Genomic DNA, 27,374 nt, shown 5'->3' on the forward strand with positions numbered 1-27,374 from the left:
GGAGGGAAAGCAGAGGGGGCGGAGCACAAGAACACAAACAGAACACTGGAAGCAATGCAAAGACACCACAGAATTCACCCAAAACACACAGAATACTTTAATTATGGGATATTCAGAGGGTGATATCAAATTCATTGTGGCATGTCATTTACATTTGTTGTACAGTATACTATACCCTGTACCCATATTATTTAATACATTGGTCGATACCTGGAGAAATCAACATACAGGGACACCAGGCTTGATGAGTGCTAGACTGCACAATAGAATAGTGTAAGAATTCCAGCAAGCCTTCATATAGACCATAATAGCATAACAATTATAGCAATTACAGTGTTCTATACATTGCTCAAATACACAGAAGAACACAATTACTTTGATCAAGCTATTGAAAAACAACTGAAAAAAGTGTGCATGTTTTCACTTTTTTTTTTTTTTTAATGAACAATCAAAGAATTCGTCCATAAAACTTGAAGTGCATTTCTTGATGCACTTGTTTCCACAGAGAGAAGAAGATTCCACTCGTACCTCACTCGTTTTTTTTTTTTTTTTTTGCAGTTCACTGAGATATAATGCTGATAAATGTAAAGTTCCTTGAGAGATTCAGATCATTGAAGCTCCCACGGCTTTCGTCTGCCTTGCAGTGACCTTGCTCGGCATTCTGGGACGCATTATTGGCACATTAAAAACTGCCTGTGAACTGTTGAGGAAATAATGTGAAGCTGGCCACTAAGCTAATCGTAACTCCGGGCAGTAAATTATCAAGGCCATATATGAGATGTCACGTAAGCTTATGGATTCACTGTAATTATGCTGTTGTCATATTCCATTGGCTACAAGCAAACAGTACCAGCTTGAAGCCTTGTGGAGTATATGTGCATATATGATGTGATAGATGATAAAATGTAGATATTACAGCAATCAGTTCTGCACACAGCGAGAAACAGAATGAGTGCAGTTTTAGGGAAGTTATGTCAATAAAGAAAAATGGAGTAGCAGACAGAAGTCCATCATTTTAAAGAAGAAAAGTTATATCAGATAACAGGATTCCAAGCCAAGGAAGGCAGCCCCTCGGTTGGTGTGCAGATGACAAGCGAAGTTGAGCGAAGCAAATGTGAGCTCTAAATGAGTGTTTTGTTGCGCTTAATGGAATTGTTAGCGTTTAGTGGAGAGAGATGTGAGTTAGCAATGCTGGTGGCAGGGGAAAGCATTGCAGAAACAGTGAGAGAAAGAGAGACAGAAGAAGAAAGTACAGGAAGGAGGAAAGACACAGAGAAAGAGATATATAGCTAATAAATAGCTTTCATTACCTTGTGGCAGCCACAGAATACAGAGGGTTCATTGATTTATTATTTTTCATTTTTTCCTGTTCACCCTCTCTCTGTCTTTTGCTTGTTCTCCTTGTCTCATTGTCTCTCATGTTCGTCTGCCCTCGCTCTTAATATCAATCTCTCTATCCTTTCCAATTCTCATTCTTATGTTTTACACATATAATTTTGTTATCACTGTGCTAATAAACAGTATTCTCTATATATTGACTTTCTTGCAGCACAGTATATCTCTTATTTTATCATTTATGACCAGTTTGTGTGCATATGTGTGGGATAATCACTTTTGATGAGCTCTCTTGACCAGACATTCAAGGTCAAGAGAGCTCATCAAAAGTGATTATCCCACACATATGGCCTTTCATTTATATATGCTGCTGTCATGTATTTATGAAGAGAAAGACATGTTTCCCTTGTAATGTCCAGTGGTCATGGAAGCTCTCACCAGCAGAGACAATGCTGCTACCAAGACACCGGTGGTGTTAGTCACACTTTTAATGAGGTATAATACTGTATAGGTCATAACATAATGAAGAAACACAGCCACAGTCTCCACTGAGTCATGGGATCTTAATCTCTGTGTTCAAGTGATAATAGGTGGTTGTACATAGGTGGATACATGGTATGTTGAGCGAGTGACAAGCACACAAATATGTACATACACACGCACATGCACTCACACATAATGTCCTGTTTTTCATTCAGCTGTTTGCATGACCTGCTGTATATGCTGAAGAACTAGTGTACATCAAACATTGATGATAGTCATCAATCAAACTGACACAGACAGAGATACAGAATGAGAGACAAAAAAGTGTGTGTTTGTGTGTGAAAGAGAAAGTGAGAGAGAGAGAGAGAGAGAGAGTGAGGTGTAAAGTTCATGTCCTGCGGCAGTAACAGCTTTCTGATTGTGTTGTTCAGTCTTACACATCTGCCCGAAGACCCCTCGGGTAGGTCAGTGAAAGGTAAAGTCTGAGTTTCCAAGAGTGTGTGTGTGTGTGCACTTTATGTGGGAGACAAAGTGAGAGAGAAGAGGGAAAGAGAGGGAAGAAAAGCAATGAGTCACCACACACACATCTTTGTCCCACAGTGTGTTGGTGCCTAGTCTCAGAGCCTGTATAGGACTGTTTATTCTAATCAAGCTGTGACATTTAGTTCCACACCAGCAGGGACGAATGCTAGTCTTATGTATGTACACTATCACACACATCCCCACACATTTCCTCACCCCGTGCCCAAGACTTTTCTCAGGGGCAAACACATTTACTAGACTATAAAGTTGTCCTGCCCTGAGGAGCAGACATTCACACCACTCGTTTGGCTTAGTTTTCACACACTTTAGAGTTGATCACAGCAGCTAATACACCCCAGACACATGGTAAGCGCCAGAAACAGTTTGAAAAGTCCCCTGCTTGTCTGTCATTGAATTATGTGTTGTCAGATTCCAACTTATATTTTCTGATCTCTCTTGTGTTCTCTTCTCCTCTCTTGTGTTCTCTTCTCTTGTGTTCTCTTCTCTTCTCTTCTCTTCCCTTCTGTTCTCTTCACAATGCACACCTAAGACTGACAGAAATATAATTATAAACAAAAATATTCAATAAAATGCATTTTTTATCTGATGATGGTGCTGGTTTAAAGTCAGGGCAGTGCGATTTATCATGAATGGAACACTAATAGCTCGAAAGGAAACCTGTGCTTGGGGAGTTGAGACATTTCACTAGAAATCTAAAAAGTCCACGTCATGGCGTTTAAAGAAAAGTCAGTGGACTGTAAATGCTACATCCTCAAAATTTTATGAGGTTGAGGTTTATTGAGATATCTCAGTCTGGAACAAAGTGATAGAATAAAGGACTGACTGACATTGCCATCCATACTGCTGCTGCTAACTTTCTTTGCATTTTTTGCAATCACCCAATTAAAGTGCGATTTGAAATATAACACATTTTTCCTGCTGCACTGTATGGACTCAGTATAATCAAATCAATTTTACAGTACATTATTGCATCACATTAATCTTGAAATGAGTTCAGAGACATGCATCACACACATTTCTGTTTTATGTTTGAGATAATTTATTGGACGGGTCCATCACATTCGGACAGCTTTTCAACTTCATCATGCAGTTATCATTTTACAGCTCTCTTCATGCTCTCTTTCTGTCCCTGACCACCCTCCTGTTTTTGCCATGGCTAAAATACTATCCAATTACATTCCTTTATCTTGCTATACCCCACTCTCGTCTCCTGCGTTGGGTGATAATAGAGGGATCCATCACACCATTAGCTCCAGGCGGTTTTATAAGCTCAGCAAAATGCTGCATAGAGAGAACTCAAATTATAGGCTGCTGCATTATACCTTAAAATACGCCTTGTGTTTGGGCCTGTGTGTGTATGTGTGTGTCTGTGTGAGTGATGATGATACCGCGAGTCATGCTCCCCCCTAATGACTGATGATGCATTTCCAAGAGGAGAGGAGAAAAATGGTTGCAGGTGGCGACATCTCTCACACCACTGTCTATCTTTCTGTTTGCCTCTCTGTGTTGTTTCATCTCTCCCCCAATCTGTCTGTCTTTGCTCTTAAATTACTTCTTGGCCTTTTCCACATTTTAGTGAGAGCATTTTTTTCCTCATGACACATTTTACTGTATATCGAGAAACTCTGTTGGTCGCTTTGGGTTTCCTTAAAATGACTTATAGCATTGCTCAGAGACAGGTTATTTTAATGAAAATTGTCCCGTTAAAGGGCATTCAGACTTGATAATATTGGGAAACCAATGTATTATTGATATTGCTGATAAAAAAAAAAAAACAAAAAAAAGAAAAAAACAGCACTTCTATCTCAGCATCTTCAAGTAAGAAGTCAGAGGTCAGAGTTAGCTAAAGAATAAGACTCAAGTGTGGGCAGGGATTTAGGGATTGATTTGTTGTTCAGGGACACTTAAGCCAAGCCAGCGTATGCTAAGTATACTAAGAGCTTATATCTTGCTTGCACAGTCGATGACTGATCCCTTGAACACTAGCCAGAACAGTGGATGCACTGCCACTCCTCAGCATCCAGCTTTGAGAAACAATTTGCTAAAATATGAAAACAAATTTGAGTGCCACCTGTTTTTGTACATTTCACCCTTTCATTTTAATGGCATGCTCCAGCCTGTCAGTTTTTCTGGTGCTTCTCCCCTGTGATGAACACAGCTATACTCTGCTATACATCTTTAGAACTCAGCTTATTTATTGTGAATGATGGGTCACTTTCTTATTTTACTACTATTACATAAATAATTTTTCAATTACTGAAATCTGTCATCTTGTTTGGCACAAATCCTATCTCACAGACAGCTGTCAGATTTAGCCCAGGGCAACAACTTCAGCAACAGAATAACAAGGATTAGTAACAAGAAAGTATCAACTAAGTGAATGTATGTTTCTCTTGTTTTCATTAGAGTGCCTAGAGGATTTTCAAGCTGGCTTTCTCTTTATACTTCTGTCATTTTCCAAGCTTTCTAAAATACAAAAATTACAACAACGCCATTGTGTTTTGCTTACAGTCAGTTAGATTGTGGAACTGAGGGTATGTATTCTTTATTTAATTGTATTAAATTCTAACAGCAGAGCAGCCTCAGTCAAACTACTCTTTGTATCCATGTAAGCCTGTGATGTCCTACTTGTTTATACCCTCTCAAAGACTTTGACAGCGTTCTGTCAATGATGGCCATAAGGTATTTGGCAAGTATATGCACCATTATGGATCACTCTAGAAGGTTAGCAGCATGCTGAGTCTTTATTAGTCATTATAACCCTAACCCTAGCACTTAGAATTGCCTTACTTTGTGTGAATGTAATCTACAATTACTAGGTCATAAAGAGTTTTCCCTCTTTATGACTGCTTATTGATATTGAGTAAGTTGTTGTACATGAATTACGATCCTTATAGGGTTGTAGTACCACAAGAGCAGTCTCCCTTAATACCAATTCTCAAACGGGGGCCATTCTATTCTTTTGCAACAAAACACAAAACTACAAGTGTTAATCATTTCTAGATAAAAATTAAGTCTTTTTCAGCCAGAATGTGTTCCCCATTCTAAGGTATGGTCTTGATCATAACTAATTCACTATTTCAATTCAATTTAGAAATGAACACTAGTAAAATCCTTTTCACAGCAAGCATGGGTTTGGTTTTATGGGTTCCTATTAATGTATGCACATCGCTGCAGAACATTCGCAAGGAACTCAATGTCAGAGGATTTCCACCTGTGAAAACACGTGCTTAACCAATGAAATCCTTTGTTTCAGCTGAATTTAGGGTAAAAATGAGGGAAAAACCTGAAGGTACACTGCACCACAGATTGTTTGCACCATACCTGGAAAATTCCCATGTTGCCTTTTGTCCAACTTCCTTGCTATCAAGAAGCTGTATTTGGGACGTTACTGAGGAACAATTCTTAATCAATGGCTTGTAGAATATGATAATGCAGAATAAAGCATTAAGTGTTTTATCATGACTAAATAGAAGCTGATATGCTACTAATATGCATGTTAATAAAGCAACTAGCTAACGGTTATTATCTGTATATTACTAGAAAGGGTTTCCCAAAATGTCATGTCAGCCAGTGCTCTAAAGTGCTGTGGTTAGGCCAAATAATGTCCCCCAGCCTGTCATTCCAGCTGTAGATTTGAAGGCGGATGGATGGGCCATGTTTACTCCTGTCGGAGTCAGCAGCTGGTGACTCCTTGTCAGTGGCAAGGAGATGGAGGCCTGCAGGGCCAACAGGAGCTGTGTGTGTGTGTGTGTGTGTCTGTGTGTGTGTGTGTGTGTGTGTGTGTGTGTGTGTGTGTGTGTGTGTGTGTGTGTGTGTGTGTGACTGAGTGTGTGTGTGTGTGTGTGTGACTGAGTGTGTTTGTGCATGTGAGTATGTATATGGTATATGTGCACCCGTGTGTATGTGTGTGTCCTAATGCTGTGGGGAATCGGGGGTGTTTGGTTCATTAAACATGCAAATGCATGCTTATTTTCCCCCAACACCAGATAGTGGTGAGAATAGATAAGAACCAAGCAAACCATGCCAGAGAGGCAGACAGACAGAGAAAAACAGAGGGAGAGAGTGATAGAAAGAAACTGAGAGAAACACTGAAACAAAACACAGACAGAGAGAAAATAGAAAAAGATGCAGCAAGAAAGAGACTGATTCCACAAAGCAAGGTGTGGAGAAAGATCAGAGGAAAGAGGGTGGGAGCTACAGAGGGGCTTATAAACAAATGTGTGGAAGGTAATGTCTATGATGTAATGAGTTTATATAATATGTGTGTTATCTTTGTTTTTGACATCATCAGCCACAGTAGTCCCTAATGATATTATTTTTGTGAACCTGTAGTGGGTTTGTCTGTTTATCTGTGTCATTCATCCATCATTCGTCAGTCAGCACTGATCACATTTTAACAAAATATGGAAATGTGATGCATCTACTGCTGCTTTTGGCATTTTCTAAATTACAATGATAGACCCAGGGGAGCACTGTAATTACAGGTCATAGCAAGATGATAAATATTTTATTGATTGGCCGTGAGGGATACTGTGTCATTGTTATTTGTTGATGTGTTTATTGTTGCCTTGTTTGACACAGTGTGTTCTCTTGCTAGCCCACATGTTCAGTGCTGATGTGTTTGTGCCTGATCAGTTAGCCTGAATTAATTACATAAAACTTTCTGTGTGTGTGCATCATTTGGTTTGGCACTCCCTTTGACTTTGCAGCTTATAATTATTCTGAGGGAGAGCGTGTGTCTGTGTGCCTGTGTGTGTCAGCGAAGGCAGTTATTAGTATGCATTTATGTAGGATTATGGTCTCTGCTTTGCTGTCAATTCAACAGGAATGCCTGAAAAAAGGTGTGTGTGCATTCATCCATACAGTTATGCAGAGATGTTTTGTTGACCACACACTCAAAAAGCTTGACAGGCTATTAGAGAGCTTTTTAATATGCAGCGTGTGTGTGTGTGTGTGTGTGTGTGTGTGTGTGTGTGTGTGCGCGCGCACACGCACGCAGGTTCACACGTGTGACGCCTGCCTGCCAGTCTACCACCTTGTAGGCATGTATTTTTTGTTTGAGTGTGTGTGCTGACAGTATGATCAGTGTTAGGTAGAAAAGATTTCAGTTCAACTTGATTAAAATAAGCCATACATGGTGAAAACACAGTGATCACATGGAGGTACAAGACAGAAAAAAAGGTGAATACTTGAATGCTGTGCTAGTATTAAGCATCTACTGTGATCAATAAAGAATTACAATGTAGTTTATTTCTACATATGATATTAAAACCTAGTAGTAGCTGGAAATTTGTTCATCTCACCAAGTGTGGTATGTCTGGAGTTTAATGGAACTTTAATGGAATCTTGGGATTTTATTGATTTTCTTAAGAAATACAAATATCATTTAAAAGTAGATAATTTTATATGGATTACTATTCTCTATAACAGGAAATTACAAATTAACACTATAACAGGAAATTACAAAACATATGAATGAATAGAGGCACTTGGGCTTTATGCGTTGGCTAAGGGAATGATGTGAGGGGTGTAATACTCCACTTAGATATATACCTGCAGACTTTTGTTGCAGGACACAGATTATTCTCAAAGAGTATTTAGGATAACAGGACAAGCTGTAAGCAGAGGCAGTAATTAATATTTGTTCTGGTGAAAGTAGACATGGTCATTAACATGCAGGATGAATAAAAATTAAGGATGAAGTTCTTGTCCTTCTCCTAAAGTCCTGAAAAGAGTAAGTACTAGAGGGACTCAGAAAGCTCTACCCTGCATTTGTGTGTGCCTGTGTCTGTGTGTGAGAGAGAGACAAAGACTAAAAGGGCAAGCAAGAGAGCGTATTTTAGTTTGTCCTCTTGAGGCATCATACCCTGAGGCCAAAGGAATCAATGCCTGGAGCAGTTTGAGGAGAAGGTTTTATAGTGGAGGCATTGCAGGTGATAGGTGGTGAGCATGTGTATGTATGTGTGCCACAGACAGCTCTTTGTTTTCTATCAGCGAGCACACATCTGTGCCTGGCCTCTTCTTTTCACAAGCCCAAGTTCTTCACTTTCACTTTGTGAACCTCAACAACACTTTGTCATTAATATGTGCCGACAGTGTGAAGAGGACAAAAATCGACAGAAAAGACAAACTGTCTGTTTAGACTCCAAGCCTTTATTCTGCATCGTTACCTCTGTTGCCTACATGAATACTGAAGCCTGCCAGCAGTTTGAAAGCAAACAAAAACACAGGACGAGTGATTGATTGGATCCATTCATTGAAACATAAAGCAATGTATGCACTATCCTGTGCTGTGCTGTGCAAAGCATCATATTCCTACAAAGACTGCATAGAAGATTTAGATTAACACAATAAAGCAAGCAAGTTTATTTCCTGTGGGCCAGGGGTCTGACGTGGGGGCAGAGTCCTCCCAAGAGCCATAACTGGATGCTGTGATTACACTTTTCATTGTGACTTTTATCACTTGCTCTGGAAGCTCCCAAATTGATTTTTGTTTGCATTGTAATCCAATGAGGCAGACAGTATCCTGGGTGGCAAGAGTCACTTGATGATTTAAAACTGACATAATCTAGACGAATTCTTTTGGAGAGTCATAGTCTTTAGGTATCCTAATGCATATGGGCACTGGAACGAGAGCTGCAGGTTAACTGTAAATTCCCATGTGAATAAACATTGGTTACATATTAACTCTAGCATATCTAGTAATTAAAACCAGAAAATGATGTGAATACAAGAGGGGCTTTCCTTTCAGTCTGGAACTTCATTGACTCATTGTGATCCAGTGCACTGTGCAGCTTTTCTGTGAGGTTGTCTGACATGTACCAGATGGAGTGGCTTTAAGAGAGGCACACACTGGTCTCTCATAGCCTCACCCATTTCCACACTTGGATTTGTCATTGTGCCAGCCCTGGAGATAAGATCACACTTGACGACAGTATCTCCCAGTCAGCTTGGTTGAATTCACTGGTAGTTGTGAAGTTAACTTTTGTTTGTTTGTAATCATCCCATATATGACTTTTGTCATTATATCAGAGAAACCCATGAAAGCAATCATGTTAAAAATTGTGAATTTATATCAAGACTGACCTCTTCTGGTCTGAAAATTATGTTGGCTTGGATGCTTCTTATTCCCTCCATGAGGCCAGCTGTGCCATGGCTAGCTTCAATGTGCTGAGGTTGGCATCTTTTCTGAGGTTTTAGCCCTCAGGTGTCTCCCCTGGCTATTTTCCTCATAAAAGAGCCAGTTTCTCTGCTGTCCCCTCGAGATGAGATGAGGCAAGTTAAAAGAAGAGCAAAGAAAGTGATTGTAGTATAGAATGAGGGGGTCAATTGAATTCTGTTGAAGGAGATTAAGTAAAAACATCAAACACTAGATCCATCATCTTTCTTGTGTTGTTGTGTACTGTGAGGATGGCCTAGGGTGTTTTTTAAAATGGATTACATAATAGGCAGGAGGAAAGCGAAGGGGTCTTGCTTACTAAAATATTAGACATTTAGGCACATTTTTCCCTCTGAGATCTTCATATGCCTTGTAAAATACAAACTCAGAGCAAATCAGGACAAGAGTAGCATAGAATGTAGATGTGTTCAGATGGAGAAAGTTGGCATACCCACTTAAAGTGACATTTAACTGTTTTGAGACATATTGGAAACTCTATTCTATGTATACATGGGTCAGGGTCTATTTAGATGGTAGGTGTTTTTTTCTTGTTTGAAAATGTATTAGAGGCACAATAATTCATTTAGTGATGTCACCATAAAAGTGTGGACTGAATACAAATTTTAAACCTTGATGAAACTTCACAATCAAAGCTGCAGAACAACAAAATACTGATTTTGCTGCAATCAATAGACTGTAGAGAAAGCTGTAGGCCTGTTATTTGTTTACAGTTCTTACCACATCTTCTTTTTCTGTGTGTGTGTGTGTGTGCGTGTGTCTTTGTGTCTCTCTGTGTGTGAATGTGTGTTTGCTTCTCTTCGTTCTTGCATGCAGAGAATCTTCTTTTCTGCGCTCACATTTAATGGAGATAATTTTAGAAATTTGATTGGATATCTGGTTATGGAATGAATGTAAAATCAGTGGAAGGTCATGCTTTCTTCATATGCATTGCGTTGTGTATGTCTCCGTGTGTGTCTCATACACATTTTCCCATACAAGCCGCATATACTGTTACCCAGTCACTAAATCAAATCTTAACATCTTTTCTGTGTCTTTGCTTTTTCAAGATGTTATCAATTTTACACATTTGGCGCCTATTGACAGCAGCATGCAAAATGATTAGAATTAACATCTTTGCAACGCTAACAGAGACAGAGTTAAATCACTCGCGAGTTAACTGCACTCTGCTAGCCAGATGGCCTTTGTGTGTCTGTGTTTGTTTTTGTGTGTGTGCTCTTGGTCTTGGATGGGTGTTGTTGAGTCATTGCAGACCAGACATGGTGATATATTGTAATAGCCGGACCAGCCAGATCCTCTCCTACCAGTCTATTAAAACCTCAGCTGCAGGGTCCCTCTGCATGCCATATCACATCATTCTCATCAGTAACTCACACATACTGTATGCATGCATAGGTTTCCACATGCTGTATGTACATATTCATGTAGGCTATGTTAAACAAGTGTCATCTCACACACCCACGCACACACAAGCAGCATGTTATTTGTGTAATAGAGCATGGACATCATTTATTTTCACTCTAAAGAGGTCATGTTACCCTCCCGTGGAACATTAGTTGTCTATAGTATTAATTACAGTGGAGGAATGTGAACCAGATGAGTGATAGGTCCAGCAAGGCATTAGTATACAGTACATGACCACATTATTACTTTCAGACACAACTTGATTGACTATGTGGGAATGGGCTGAATGAGAGTTTTTCAAAGAAAACGATTAAAAGTGTCCCAGGAGCTTTTGCTATTGTGAGGAGAACAATGTGTCCACTTACAGCTTCTTTGAATTGAAACAAATGGCATATTGAGAGAATGAATCAGCCAGAAGGGTAGACCTTGAAAAAAAAAATAAAGCTGGCCTGCAGAGCAGTGCTAAGTGACCAGAAGAAACTCTAAATTCAGACTGAATCAAGCATTGTCAGGTGGTGTGGGAGGACACTAGTTGGATTACTTTTTTGTCTTGCTGCGTTACAAGCTGTGTTAGTTCACATGTGCAGCTAGCTAATTCAGTGTAGCGAGATGGCAGAGAGGGCAGCATTGAATTTGTGGAAATTCACTCAACCTTTCTTTATATCATGAAAAAAATTATGTATTTTTCTTATACAATGATGTTCAGAGCACAAATAAAACCAATTAGGTGCAGCAATGTGATACAAACATTTTTGTGATACAAACATTTTTGTGATACAAACATTTTTGCTTCTTATCTGATAACAGAACAGCGGCAACATGACAGAATACAAATAACATAGAAAAAAGTGCTAAAAAATGATAACAGACTACAAAAAACAGCATGACAAATATAAACTTTACTAACTTTTTTTTTATATAAAATACACTGATGAGAGGAATTACAGTCACTAGCAATGGATCTGAGGGTGTAGTGATAAACCAAGTCTAGTGGAGTAAGAGTGGAGACAGACACTTGTCTATAAATAACAACACCATAATCCAGGACAGATAAAAAGACAGCTTCAATGATCTGTTAGCTTGCTAAAAAGTGTGTTATTCAACCAGATACCCAAATACTGGTACTCAGAACCCCTTTCAGTACTGTGTCCTGTCAGAGTGGTAACATGCAGACCAATAGTTGTAATATCTCTGGCTCTAGAGAATATCATGCATTTGGTTTTGTTTGCATTGAGGACTAATTACATGTTAAAAAGAATATCTTACAGTTTGTCAAAAGCTTGCTTGAGAATTGTAATAGCTTTATGGGCAGTTTTAGCACAACAGTACAGGACGGTATCATCAACATAAAGATGTTCGTTATAGAGGTTGTTATATTGTTAATGTAGACTGTAAATAAGACAGGATATAGTATTTAACCTTGCGGAACCCCTGTAATGTTAGAAACACATGATCATTTCCGACAGTCTCACATTGCTGTCTATAAGACAGGTTGTCCTCGGACAAATTACAGGACTTACAGTTAAACCAACATCACTTAATCTCTGTATAAGCAATGCATGGTCAACAGTATCAGGAGATTTTGTTAGATCCACAGGAAGACAGCATAGTATTTCCCTTTATCAGCAGCAGATCATTAGTAATTGAGATAATAGCAGTTACAGTATTTTGCCTAGCTCTGAAACCAGACTGGTGATGACTCAAGACTAGATATGTTGAGAGGAATGATTTGAGCTATTGACTTTTGATTTCAGGATGTGACAACATCGTGATGAAATCCAAACTATGCATGGAGGATAAGTGCCGATTGTATTGTTTTCATTGAAAAAACTGTGCCTAATAACATATGCCTCTGCCAAGTTGCCGATTGTCAGTTGTAAAGAAAGCTACAAAATGAGCGAAGAGTGAATACATTCAGAGGTACATGTACGGTTGGATATATGCTGTCTGTATAATATAACCCTTTCAATGTAAATAACTAAGCAAGAGGCAAGAATGAAGAGGTTCCTGTGGATTTGTTTGTTCATCATGCTGACCTATTAGAAAGTTTACACAGCATTAGTATCATCAAACAAATTCTTGGCTAACGTTGCTCTGGTTTCCTCTGATTTGACATGTTTAATATTGCACTTAATTTGAGTTACTTCTTCTAATTTTCTCAGTGTGTGCTTGGGTTTTTATGTGATAACTCTTCAAGTGGTCTTCCCTGAATCATGAATATTGACAGTATGGAGCTAATGTAGAGCCATTATGCTGATCACACAGTCAAGCAGCGACAGTTCCTGTGTGGTGTAAGATTACAAGTGAGCGTGTGTGTGTGTGTGTGTGTGTGTGTGTGAAGCCACAGAGTATTGGTAATTGGTCTCATGGGGGCCTCAAAGAGAGACACAGTGTAAGGCGAATAACCTCTCCCCCCTTCCTTTCTCACACATGTACTGTACGTACACACACACACACACACACACACACACACACACTAATATATCCCTCCACTGGAGTGGAAGCTGCTGAGAGTGACTCGGTGACTCCCACTAAATCATTGGTTAGATTATCCTCCGGGGGATGAGTGATTTAGACCGTTGACTGCTTCAGCCCCCAAAGCTCTAAGATGTCCTATCCACCCATGACATCACACTACTGCCCTTGCGTGTGAGTCTGTGTGTGTGTCAGTGTTATATTGATGTATGCATATGGGCTTTACGGTGCTTGACGGGCTGCAGAAGATTACAATTTATTTATCAGACAAGATACAGACAGTGGGGTGATTTTGCTTGTTGTATAAAAACAAAAATATGACTTGGAAAATCACACATTCGCATGTGTAAGTGGATACACTTCATGAACAGGACATACTGCCTTCCACGCAACTGAAGGAACCGATTTGTGTAGTTGCAAATGAGAGGAGAAAATTGTAGATTTGCCAAACTGAAAAGTTATGGATGTGTTCAGTCACTCCTTGAAAATGATGTCTCAGACAGTGGCAGACACACTGCGCTTTTCCTCTAAACTTCACAATGTAAAACAAACTTTAAAGGGAAAGGTTAGAATATGTGATGGCAAACAAACTCTGCATCAGTTACAGATTTATTCCACTCTGCCAAAATCAAAAACATTTTTAAAAAAATTATTCTAAATCAACTGCTCATGATCCAGATCTCAGTAAGTACAAATGACACCGGTACATGTAGAATAAATCATCAGCTGACTCCCACTGGGTGAGGCTAAACTGTTCCTGACTGTGAGCCAGCAACACAGTTTACAATTTATTATTGCTCTTCTGACCAAGTGTTTTCACCTTTGGTGTCTGTAATCTGTGATCATCTCATGCTGTAATCAGACCTATCAGTTATACAGTGGTGTGTGAGCATGCTTATTGGGTTGATATCACATATAATTTTTGTATTAGGCCTTTCATCTGCTCATATCCAATCGGACACATTTGAAAATTATTTTCTGTGGAAATACAGTACTTTTAATTATAAACTGTGCGAAAAACTATGATTTGTATTACAGGCACTGGTCTATAGAGGCATCGTGGATTAATGGATACTTTCTGGGATGTCTGTCCTATGTTTCTTGAATTTAGTTACAGTTTTCTAGGCCAGCAGTGTGCTGATAGATCATCTGTCCATTTGCAGTATTTGCTTGTGTACTAAGCAGCATGTGGTATTATTATTCATAATTAAATTTGGATTGTTATGCAAATATTATGGCTACTTTGTCAGACACGATTAGGGTTTAGTCAAGGAGGCCTTAATGGAGCCAACAGTGCATGTCTTTCAATTAATATTGCAGATGGTTTTGTTAAAATGTCTTTTTTGTGTGTTACATCATTTTATAAAATGTTGAAAAAATGCATACAAAATCTGTTACATGGTAAGGTATTAAAGGCAAGCTTATTTCAGTGTTGTGTACATAACAAATGCAAGTCTGCTCTGACTTTGATCCTTCGATATAGCCATTACATTTAGAAGATTGACAATTTATACCAGGTGTATAGATGCTCATTGTAGCAGCCTCCAGCTTGTAATGGTGGCTATATTTACTAAAGCACAGTATGGTCTTGATTCGCACACTGATAAACTTCCTGCTATGTAGAGGCACGTTATACTGTCCATATTACCTGGGTGTGTGCATGATCACAGAGCAAACTGAAAAATCTCTAAACACTGCATTTGAAAATGCACAAACCAGCAAACACCAAAAATGTGTCTGTCAATGTATAAGCTTAAGAAAAGGTAACAATACTCCTTATTCCTCAGTCATAAGTCATTTATCATTTATTCCATTGGTCATACCAAACGTGAAACATTTATTCAAACAGTTCATAATGTATGAGGTAGAGCTTTTAAGCTTTAGTTAAATAACATGTCATAACAGTCTTGCTGCAGTAAGCATTGTTACGAGTATAAAAATTAGACAGACCGATCTGTGTGGAGTATAATAATAAAGGGCACACGCGGTGTCAGGCCACCCGTCCCTGGTGAATTATGCATGGAAGTATTCTGTCATTATCTGTTCTGGTGCAAAACAGCGATAGCCAACCTATCATAATAAATATAATAGCTGGGTGATTTAGTCACACACAGCAGATGCTCCTGAGCTGAAATAGAGCAACCAGCAGGTGCCGCTCACAGTAGAAACAGCATACTACGAGTAACTGTAGGAATGTGTGTTCACGAATGCAGCACATATACATACACACCTGAAACACATACATGGCCCGTGTGCATCCCTGCACAGTCTGTGCAAATAAAATATATGGTAGATTAATTGCATGCATGCAAGCACTCCATCAAATAATGGGCTCTCCCAAATATTCATGTCACTGGAAATTGTTTCAGTGTTGTGAAGATTAATGAAAACTCAAAGCCATTCTGAGAGAAACTTCTGCGGAGGACACTCTTCCAGCAGCATGCAGAGAATCTTTGGTCTTTGGTAGATATAGCATCAGGATTATCCTCTTGGCAAAGTAAGAAAGAAAAATCCTTTTCTGGTGTTCTCTGTAAACAATGAGTTTTATACTACTTTGTCTGTTGGATATATTCTATATAAGAAATTAAAATAGCATAGACCTGGACAGACATGCATTTGGGTGCATATAGCACATGTACCTGCTGATGAAGTCATGACTAAGGGTTTCGTTATTGTGTCTTTGTTTATGCCACCCTTGTTGTTTTTATAGAAATAAACATGTTTTTGTGCGAGCAAGTGTGTGTGTGTGTGTGTGTGCATAATTAAAGTAGATGCAGACACAGAGTCATGCTTGTAAGCCAAACATCTGCACGTGAGTGTGTAGAGAGTTGAAATATCTCTATCAGACTTGTCAATGCCATGGTGCATTGTTTTCTTTGTGTTTTTTTTGGTAGGGAATAGCAGTTTTTGTTGCAGCTGTCAGTAGTCAGGCATTAGAAGTCATTTCAGTGAAACTTTGACTAGACAATTCTCTTCTAGCCTGACTGTTGAACTGTCATTCAACTGTCATATCCACAAAAAATTGTCCTCTGCCTTGTTGTGAGCACAATAGACTGCTTCTGAATAGAGTATCAGAGAGCTATCACGCACTTACGCGCGCACACACACACACAAATTTATCACTCTACACACATATATAATGAAAGCAGATATTCTGTGCATGCATCCACATAGACAAAAACACACTCTGCTTTTCATCCTCAAAATTTTGAAATACTTTTGCCTTAAAGGGATATTCCGGTGTAAGTTTAATCCATGGTCTAACACACCGTGACACCGTGGCAACGATATCAAATGTTCGAAATATGTGCTGCAACCCTGTTTCTAATTTTACTGATGTTTAGTGCTGTTCTAAGCATTATTTGTAGCTTTTTGATGGCAATTTATACTTGGACCCATTTACTACAGTGTGTTGTTGTTGTGCAGTCGTTTCTGAGGATGCTAAAACTACATAAGCTAGCGGTCCGCAAACTTTATCTCTCGAGGGGGGGGTCCTACTCGGTGTCAAGGTGCGTTAGACCATGGATTAAACTAACACCGGAATATCCCTTTAATCTGAGTCTTGTGTGTGTGATATAGTGGTGTGCTAATTTAATTATTTTCTCTCATATTGTTATATTGCCCACTCTCACAACAAAGCTTTCTCTACCTCTCTCACATGCACATACACATACAAATGCAGGTACACTCCCCATCCCTGCACCCTGTGCAGAGCATTAAAGCCCATTCCTCTGCCTTGATGGACACGTCACCGTTAAGGTGTCACACTGTCACACTGTCAGGCTGACGATGATGCAGTACAACATGGTTGTTATGATGGATGTGTATCCAGACAACAGGCAGATCTACAAAAACAACTGTTTTTATTTCCACACCCAAAAGTGAATTGGCACAGTTTTTCTTATTAACGCCTTGCAGTTTCTTCTTTAAAAGAATCAGCTATGTCACATGGAAATATCTCATTATAGATACACAACAACTCAGCAAAAGCTTTGTTTCCTTGTGAACGTCGCTGGAAAAAAATCCCCAAATAGGATATTGCTGAGCAAGTGCACATTAGATGAAAAGTTTTAGCCAGTCTATGCATCTAATTGCATGATTGTAAATGATAGAATAACGATATCTTAAATTAAAAAGTAATGTGAGACAATCTGTATACATCCTTTAGCTTTATTGTTATATTTTACCAATTTTGGCTGGAAATTAATTTTGAATCAATTCATTCAAATACCATTACAAGATTCTTTAAATCAGTTTTCCCAAAATCTTTGAAGCTGAAAGGCTGGAATGTTAAAGAGTTAATCAACCAATGTCTCTCAGTCAGAACATGGGAATGATGAAACATGAGTGTATCATCAGAAGTAAAGGCATATATACTACTACATTATTGATTTAATAATTTGGTGACATAAAACAAGACTTGTTTGTGATCTACAAGTCACCATCTTTTGAACATGCATGGAACTGAACAAATGCACAACTGTCCGGGAATCCACAAATACCCTCTGGTTTAGTGGAGAAGGATTCAGTGAACCTCACTCCAAGCTAATTAGTAGGTTTATTGCTTAAATAGACTGCAGTACTAGGTAATAACCAACTTACCACTGTTTGGTTTGAATGGTTCTTTATCATTGCAGTTTTCTTTCAGGGTGGTACTTTTCAGGAGGGGGATAACCCCCCAGCTGAAAAACTAGAGTTAAAGCTGTCATGTCCTCAGTCATCAATTCTGCTTGTTTCACTCTCCTTGACCTCGACCCTGAGCCCCTCCCAGCTCCCAGCTGTGCTGTAGCACCTCTTTGCAGGCAAAAAGATGAATGAATATTCTTTTGGAGATCAAGTAGCACATTCATTATTATGATGGCATTAATGTGCGTTAAACATAAATTGGACTATCACAGTGAATACTGGGGCAGTATCAGTGATGCTTTTCCATGTCATTCATCCCACTGTCCCTACATGTAGGTCTAATCCAGAGTGTAAACATTTTGAAACTGAGCTCATTCAGGTGAATTTAGCTTTATGATTTTTTTTCGCCCTTTGCAAGGTGTTAATATATGTGTACTGAATGAAATTAGCCATGTTGTTGCAGGCCCATTGTAATTTTATGTCTGAAGGTTGAGAGTTCTTTCCTATCTGTCTCACACTTGGTAGATAAATGCTGGAAATTGAAACTAATTGACATCCCCTGTTCCACTGTAAAAACACACTGATGATGAAATATGGATTTATGCTGTGTAAATATAGCTAGTTTTCAAAAAGCTGGGATGTGTTCAGGGCAACTTCTTGCTGTGGCATTAGTTACCCTCAGACAGGACATTATGGTCTATTTGGCTCCTTTTTTAATGCTGGCAATAATAAAATAGCTCAAGACCTGCGCCAAGCCTGCCATTTATTCCTCCCTCCAACACAACAGGATAGCAATTATCACAGATGTGATGTGCTTTCACTTCAGTGTTTGAAGTTGACACTTAGTGTGTGTGTGGATGTTTTTGTTTTTATCGGTGTATCCATGCTTGCTGTATTTTCTTAATGTCAGTGTGTGGGTGCATGTAACAAAAAGGCCATAAATGTCCTTCGTATAGAATTGGCAGCTGAATGCCTTACCTGTGGGATATGTAAATTTTTTATGTTATAGTATGTGAGAGAAAAATGTGGATGTGTGTTTGGCGTGCTGAGCGTAGGTCTATCTACATAAAGGGATGGACATAAAAATAAAATTACGAATAATGGAAAATTTATATTACTGGCTATCAGCAAAAATATTGCCCAGAAGATTATAACAAGATTACCTTTTGCAATACATTGTCCACAAGGAGAGGATGGAATAAGTCTAACAGCTGCTGCCCCAGTAGCTCAGTTGGTAGAGTGTGCGTCCCATGTTCGGCAGCTTTGTCCTCGCTGCAGCGGCCCAGGATTTGAGTCTAACCTGTGGCCATTTGCAGCATATCATTCATCTTCTCTCTCATCCCATTTCTTGTCATCTCTCAAGCTATCCTTTCAATAAAGCCATGGAAAAAAATACTTTTCTACCCCCAGGTATGCAAAAACTACAGTTAAAGAACTTCTTTCTAAAATGCTAAAATGTGAGATTATTGGTTTTCTCATTTGCTATAAGAACCAGGTAATTAACAGTTATCATATTGTCTAAAAAAAAAAAAAATCCATGTTGTGCATTCCTCGCACCGCACACATCCACACTGAAGGCCTTATCAGGACAGCCAAGTGTTCTTAAGTACTGCTATCTGTGAAGGGAGGCAGCCAGAGGATTTGAGCAGAACCATGTGTAGCAGTGTGTAACTCTTTCAGAGTAATGCTCTCCAAGCTAAGGACTAATGACTCATGAAGGATGTGGCTGCTGGGACTACTGTCTGGATGGCTGCATGCAAACGTAAACACATGTTTACCTTTTTTTTAAATCTGTGCTGAAAACTGCACCTTGACCTTCATACACCTTTTTTGCAAAATCCCTTCAGCAGACTTTATACTCACTTTTTAACACATAAGTTATACTTTAAGTACTTACTTTATACCTCGAAAACACACGAGACATGAACACATAAACTCATGCACACATTGGTAATAGATTTAAACAATATATTCTGTACACATATTCTTTCTTCCAAGCTATATGTTTGTGAATTCTAAGTAAAGTCTGTGGTAAAGTATCTATGTTGATTTCACAGGGAACAGTAGAGGACGCTGTGTGTTGATTTAAGCTGTGTGGCTGTCGAGAGTGGAGTAGTGAATTTAAAATGTCTCTTTAATACAGGCTCACTGTTAGAAGAGAGGCACTGCCTCTGCTGGTGTTGTGGCAATGCAGGCAAGAGTGTGCAATGTGGTGGAATAACGCTGTGCTTATTAAACCCCTCCCGTCTATCAGCTCTCTTAGTGTTTCAGGCAAACTTTTCTTTTTCTTTCTGGCTGCGCTCTCTTTCCCTCTGTAAGTCAATTACACTTAGACACAGTGACATCCTGTTAACGACTCTTACCCTCTTGTATTTCCTGCGGGCACATGAAAGCCTCTTCTTGTACCACCTGGTTATCATTTTACAGCAGCCTTTGTTGGTGTGCTAGTTTGTATAACGCCAATGTTACATTAGATCTGTAGCACTCTTTCTGCATTACCCATGTTTAAATTGTGCCTGCGAGTCAACCTATAATTAGGATTTGGTCTCAAGAACCAATTCCAAATTTACAAGAACTTGGACTTTACTTTGGAATTTGTTCTGAAACATCTTTTGGATTTCTACATAGCAGCGCTGAAAGCAAAGTTTGGAATTGGTGCCCTTCTATATACATGGCATGTGTATGTTATTTAGAATATAATGACCTAGAGTTGGGGAGTTTGCAAACCTGCCAAAATACATAAGTAATACAGCACATCCAGAGTGCATCTGGCATGATGATTTTTTTTTTCTCTAGCATGGTATAAAAATGCATAATTTCAGAATTTCCCAGTCATAATAATATTGTTTAGCATACAGAACAAGTGTAAAATGTTAAGTTACACTTACGGAAACTTAAATCACCTGAGCATAGACGTGTTTTTTCCCTATGATCCATTTTCCCCCCCTTCTTACTCATATAAGATGATTCAGAAGTGGATTTCAGTAAAATCTAAAAAACTAAATAATACCATACCTTGTCGATAAGACAGGAACTACAACTGGCCCATTGCAGGGTGCTTGCTATCCCACAGCAGAAAAGTACTGGTCATCCTCATGGGTATTTATTTTAAATGTTTTCTGTCTAGCAAAGATTTGTTGAACATAATCCTAATTCATATTCAGGCAGTCAAGCAAATTCACAAAAGGAAGCTACACAGAGCAGCAAATCTTACATAATATTCAACACTGAGGAGCAACTGGGAATTAATAGTCATTAATATCCTCTGCTGGTCCAAGTATTTGAACCAGTGACCTTTTGGTCACAGTCATTGTTTGTATTCTTGTAGTTGTTGGTGTCCCAAAAATCCCACATTTTCATTTACCTAGTAAGCTACAAACCCTTCAGTTTTTTTTGTTTTTTTATTGTTTCAATTGACCTCTCCACAAACCAGAGAATATGACCATTGAGCAGTTAGCTTATTTCAAGAAAGCATTACATTTTAATTGCATCTTTTTGTTAAAGAAAGCACCAACGAAAATAAACATGCAGAACACTAATCAAGTGAAACCATTTAGATTACGTGGATGGACAGCTGGAATTACTAAATGATAAAGATCATCTTCATAACAGGTAAAAGTGTTCTAAGAAAAACAACAACAAAAAAATAGAATAACTATACAGTATAGCCAGTAGCTTTATTAATGTTTTCTCCCACGTTGCTCTGGTTTAATTAGGTTTAAGTTTTAACAGAATTCTAACTGATCTGACCTGCATTCATGCTTGTCCCCTCTTTAGTGCTGCATGAGTTCGTCCGTGATTATCAATTATATAATAATAACTTTCAATAAAAAACATCCTGAAGGCAAGATAAACAGGAATTATGCAGACGTAGTCAGAAACTGTAACACAAAAATATTGACAATAGGCTAAAAGTAATTATTGATTCCCACAAGACTACAATGTAGAAAGATATTTATTCTATTATGCCTCCCTGCAGTAGGCAATTTAATGGGGGATGCCAGACTCTTGTTAGCAAAATGGCCAAAATGTATCCCCTCTGTTAACCTGCAACCACTGCTCTTCATCCCCTAGTGGTAGAGAAAGTTCAGAGGCAGAGGATCTGGGATCTATGAGTGAGTATAGTTGGATACAAATAAAAATCTGGACCTAGTGATCTAGATATTGGATTAGGCTTGATTGAATAATTGGGGACTGCTGGGCCTTGGTGGAGGCATAGGCTGTCCTGAGTGGCATTCTAGTTGATACTTTATCAGACTGAGGTTTGCACAAGGTAAAATCTATGGCCCTGACCATGGCTCTTAAATGATATGTCCACTGTCAGAAATAACTAATCCCCTTCTGCCTCTGCAGCAGCAATAGCCGTGGCTGCAGTCATTATGTGTTTGGGTTGTCTGTCCACCTGTCCATACCTACATATATGTACCATTCCTCTGAATGCAGAGTCTCAGGAAAGCCTGGAGAGAACCTCTTCAAATTTGGCATAAATGGCCATTTGGACTCAGGGTGGTCAGACTCTACATTTTACAGACATTTTTCAACAAAAAATGCTGATTATGACAAAATATCAAACAAATGTCTTTTAGGATAAAAGGAGGAAGTAATTACATTTTACATTGAAAAGATCAAAGGTCAACTTGACATCATAACTCGGGAACAGATGGTTAAATTTGATTATATTTCGCATATGATCAGGTATTGAATTGATAACACTTATTTTGGATATCCGCCTTGAAATTTTGGTGATTGTAGAGATCATCTGTGCTGCTGGGTTGACGTGTGTGTGAACCATCCGTGTTTCTGTATGTACAACACATACAAGAATTTTGACTTTTTCTCTCAATGAAATAAAACACTCATAGACATAAAGCAGTAGTTCAACACAAGCTCATCAGTTTTGCTGATATGGAGCACTGGGTAATCTGTACTCCTCTGTAATGATAGTCTCTGAGTGAAGCCAGCATGTTTGTCAGTGGAAATTATCAACTGGAATCATAAATGTTAATAAAGTGATAACTGCCATTTTGCTCAAAAGAAATACCTCCTATACCTTTTCATTGAATCCTTTCAGTGTCTTTACTATACACAGAATATGGGTCTGAATAATGGATGTGAACTAAAATTTATCTGGTGCCTGAAAGCTTTAAATCCTCATATAGTAATTCTAGTTAACATTTAAAACCACAATCACTGTGTGTCTTGATTTTGTTAACAAAGGTCATGGGATCTGGTCTTGAATGGTGCAACCAGAGAAAATACACATGGTACACCATCTGCTGTCAAGGCCTTCCAGTTCACATTAATTGTAATTCCAACACTGTCGCAACAGTTGCTGTTATTGTGTACTGGTAAAAAAGAACAAGGGAATTGTTTTTGCTCTCCCAGTGCATTAATAAATGGTGGAACCTGTTACTCTGTTGGCTCTGGGATGGTTTCAGTAGGTTTTCATAATAAAATGAAGGTTAGATTAGAGATGGTTGTGGTTTGGTTTAAATCAGGATTGAGATGTGTCAGTGTATGCAGTCTAAATATAGAAATACTCCATAAGTGAGATGTCAGTAGCTTGCCACTGAAGCATTCGTCCATTCAGCCGACACCAACTCCGACCTCTGGTATTGTCGTCATGCTTCAGAAACCAGCTCTCCTGTCAGCAGCACAGGTCCTGCGGTTCTGCAGGGTCAGCAGCTGGCCAAACTGATGGCCAAAGAGGCTGACTGAAAATAGAAGTTTATTTACCAAAAGTCGTAGTTTTTATTATGAAATAGTTGCCATGATAGCTATGAACTTTTCTTTTACAATCTCTCTCCTCTCTGGCTACATTCCACAGTATTAACCACTGCTCTAATTGCAAGACTCTGATGCTCCAGAATTAGTCTGCTGTGTTTCAAATCAAAACTTATTTAGCCAGTCAAAGCCATCTATAAAAGCTATTCAGAAAATTGCCATTACCATATTGGCCACCTAGACATATAGACAGATAAACACATGTAAATGTACTTACTGATTTTCATGTACCTCAACAAACTTGTACTCGCACGAAGGTACACAAGCATTTTGGGCACCAATTAGAAAATTACATCCAGGGTGCACATGCACCTACACTGACAGACATGCGATTAGAAAGTCAGGTATGTGGAGTACCAAACACTCTAAATGTGATATACACAGACACAGGCCGACTAGTCCAGACAACCAGTCTAATGGTGTGGATGAAGTCAGATGAAAGACTCTATATGTATCAGTTAGTCTGTCCGTGTCTGCATTGATCACACAGCAGGCAGCTCAATACTCGTCTCTAGCTTTCTATTCCTGCCTGTCTGTTTCCTTCTACCTCACTTTGTCTTTTTCTCTCTGCTCAACCCCCCATCAATCACCGATTAATTCACAGTCATCAAGAGAATGGAAAAGGAGTCTTATTTGCCTGTGTGAATGTGTGTGATTTGTGGCTGTGTATGTCACAACAACACTATCCATTTAAGAATAAAAAGACCAAAGTGCAGAGGGCCTCATTGCATAGAAAAATATAGTTTTGTAAATGTTATACCCTGGGCTTACTAACAACTGAGATGACATCTGGGACTTTTACTTTTTTCTTATTATTCTGTTGTTGTTGTTTTCCATATTTCAGCAGAATAGAACATTTAAATTCAAATTTAGGCCATTAGCAGTTCCTTCCTGAACAGAATAATTGGCAGTTGCTTTCAGCACAATTAAAATTTTACTTATGAAAATACAGACATTTACTGTGAATGTCTCATTTAAGGATGACATTCTCTTTTTATTGTAAGTGAACATGCTTGTGAGTGAATGTCTCCTCTATATATAAACAAGAGTCTGATGATGAACAAGGTCCCTACATTTTATATTCTGTTTAATATACTTTACCTAATATTAGTAAAATGCTTTATTGAAATCTTTCTTTGTTTTAAAAGTGTGTCTGCAACTTTTATATTATGATTGTTTTTTCTTATTAAGTCTTATTAATCACATCCCTTCTTTTGCAGTTCAACAGATGAGCAGTTTCGCTGGAACGCTCAAGGTAAAGCTTACCATACCTGCCTGCCCCCTAAAACCTTTTTATTACAATTTCTAAAGTTTTTTTTCACCTGAAAACCTTAGTAACACAGAATCTGCAGGGTTTTATATGTGCAACACATCTTGAGTTGAAGGATTAGATTTATTGCCTGACACCAAGAAGGCCTGTTCCGCCTTGTGTCTGAGTGACATAGTAGGAAAATTGTGTGTCAAGGAACATTTGAAATTTATGCCAGCAGCCCAGTAATGTATGGGCAGAAGCACCCACCCACATACCTGGTGGATTAAAAGATGATTGCAACCACAAACTCAGATACACACACACTCATGCAGAGTCACAGTGACACACTCAAATCCATATCAGAATGTCTAAGTGGTGCCAGGCCAAGGCCACTGTTGTTTTTGACAGTCTGTCTAAATCTGCATGTGTGAAAACTACAAGCATACATTCTTGTTCATGTTTTCATCTGCTGTTTACAGACAAACAAAAATTCCCACATGTGCTTAGACACACACTAAGTGTTGGCTTGACTACAACTAACAATCCAGGCAGGCAGCTCCCAGGGCAGACTTCTCAGGGTCCTTTACAGCATATAATCCAAATGTTCTACAGCTCATAACCAAGTCGTAATGTGTGGGGTTTTACGGACTGTGAGAGTATACGATTGAGGTTACAGCCAAGAGGGATCTCAATCATCTCTCTGTCTCCTTCCCTCCCTCCCTTTCCTCTCTCTCCTCCTTTGTTTTTCTTTGTCTCTCATCCTCTTTTTTCTTTCTCAGCTGATGGACAAAAGGATATTGAAGATGAGTTAACAACAGGTTTGGAGTTGGTGGATTCTTGCATTCGCTCCCTCCAGGAATCAGGAATACTTGACAGTGGAGAAAGTAAGTGCACTCATCAGCATCTTTATGTATGTGTGTGTTTGTTACCAAAGCAGTACTGTCAATCAAATGTTTAGCTAAGAGAATAAAGTTACGAACTGAATTTAATAAGATTTTCAAATTTTTATGTTTATTTACGTTTGTTCTTTCTTAGACGAGAAATTAGTTCGATCCAAATCACGCTCTGCTTAACTCTAGCAGGCAATTTGGCAATTGTAAACAAACCTGTTACTGCTTCAAATGGGATATGAATCTCATTTCTAATTGTCATGCACAATGACTCCTTAAACGGAATTACTGTGGTGGGAAGAATATCCAGGCAATCTTAATAAAAACTACACCTGTGGTTGTTTTAAATACCGAAGAATTATGATATGTATTGTTTGGTAATTATAATTGTTATCCTGAAAGGAAATGAGAAAATGCACTATTATTAGTCCTTCAGGCCAATAGATAGCTGGCATTGAGTTCTGTTATTCCATGTTAATATGCAGTCTCACTCTGATTTCATTTCTATTCAGAATTAGCAAGTCGAGAGAGGACTCTGTTCCAGAATATATTATATTAGAAGTATATATATTGTACATAGTTAAATAGCTATAGTTAGATGTAGCAGTAGAAGCGTATTTGAAGATGTGAATATATTCTTAACACAATAGGTAAGAGCCCCGTTACATCTCACCAGGTACTGCCCATTCTTCCAAAGGCCTGTTACTCTGAAACCCCAATAGTCCAAAATATGTCCCATTTGACAAAAAGCCAATTTGTCTTACGGCTTGTTACACAGAAAACAAAAGCCCACTGTACTGAGGAAGACACCTTCTCCCTGAGTGCCTGTAATGTATTTGGGTATGCAGAGAAGGACAGCATTTTGGCGATATTCATTTTCATGGTAATAATTGTATTGTGACCTTCAGCTGACCCTCATCATCGAACAGTAATATACATCTGATTACATTGTGACATTGTGTCACAGTTTGGATTAGTTTAGGCACCACAGCTAGGTTCAGTAAAAGATCATGTTTTGGGTTACAATAAGTATGTTTTTTTAATGTCAGTTAAGTTACATACATAAGTGGATGATACCAGGATGTGCATTTTCGTAAGTGAGTGTCTTTTGGGAAATGTGCTTTAATCAAAACCACAATCCTTCTACGAGCAGATAAAAATGTCATGGCTTTTTCTGATGTAGGGATGGATAACTGCCAGGCAGACAACACATACTGTAAATTACCAAATAATAGCTGGGGTGTTTATTTGTTTCAGTCACTTAACAGAGCAGGCGTTTATTTGAGATCAGGTGGAAATTTTGGACAGGCGTTTAATTCAATAGTTGTACATCTTCTGCAAGTGAAGTTGTTGCGGCGGAGGAAATGATTTGGCCAGCCAGCGCTCATGGCAAACTCCTCAT

General features: G+C 38.7%; 1 protein-coding gene across 9 annotated transcripts in view; it reads left to right on the forward strand.

Annotated features, from left to right (window-relative positions):
* The window catches only part of ctnnd2a (catenin (cadherin-associated protein), delta 2a), a 253,938-nt gene that overhangs the window by 82,836 nt on the left and 143,728 nt on the right, over positions 1–27,374 (forward strand). For all 9 annotated transcript variants that reach the window (XM_037078443.1, XM_037078439.1, XM_037078440.1 and 6 more), the window contains 2 exons: positions 25,051–25,085; positions 25,862–25,966. In XM_037078443.1, the coding sequence (XP_036934338.1) occupies positions 25,051–25,085; positions 25,862–25,966 (140 nt within the window). The remainder of the gene's footprint in view (positions 1–25,050; positions 25,086–25,861; positions 25,967–27,374) is intronic.

The sequence above is a fragment of the Acanthopagrus latus genome, chromosome 19 (assembly GCF_904848185.1).
Source record: "Acanthopagrus latus isolate v.2019 chromosome 19, fAcaLat1.1, whole genome shotgun sequence".
NCBI lineage: Eukaryota > Metazoa > Chordata > Actinopteri > Spariformes > Sparidae > Acanthopagrus > Acanthopagrus latus.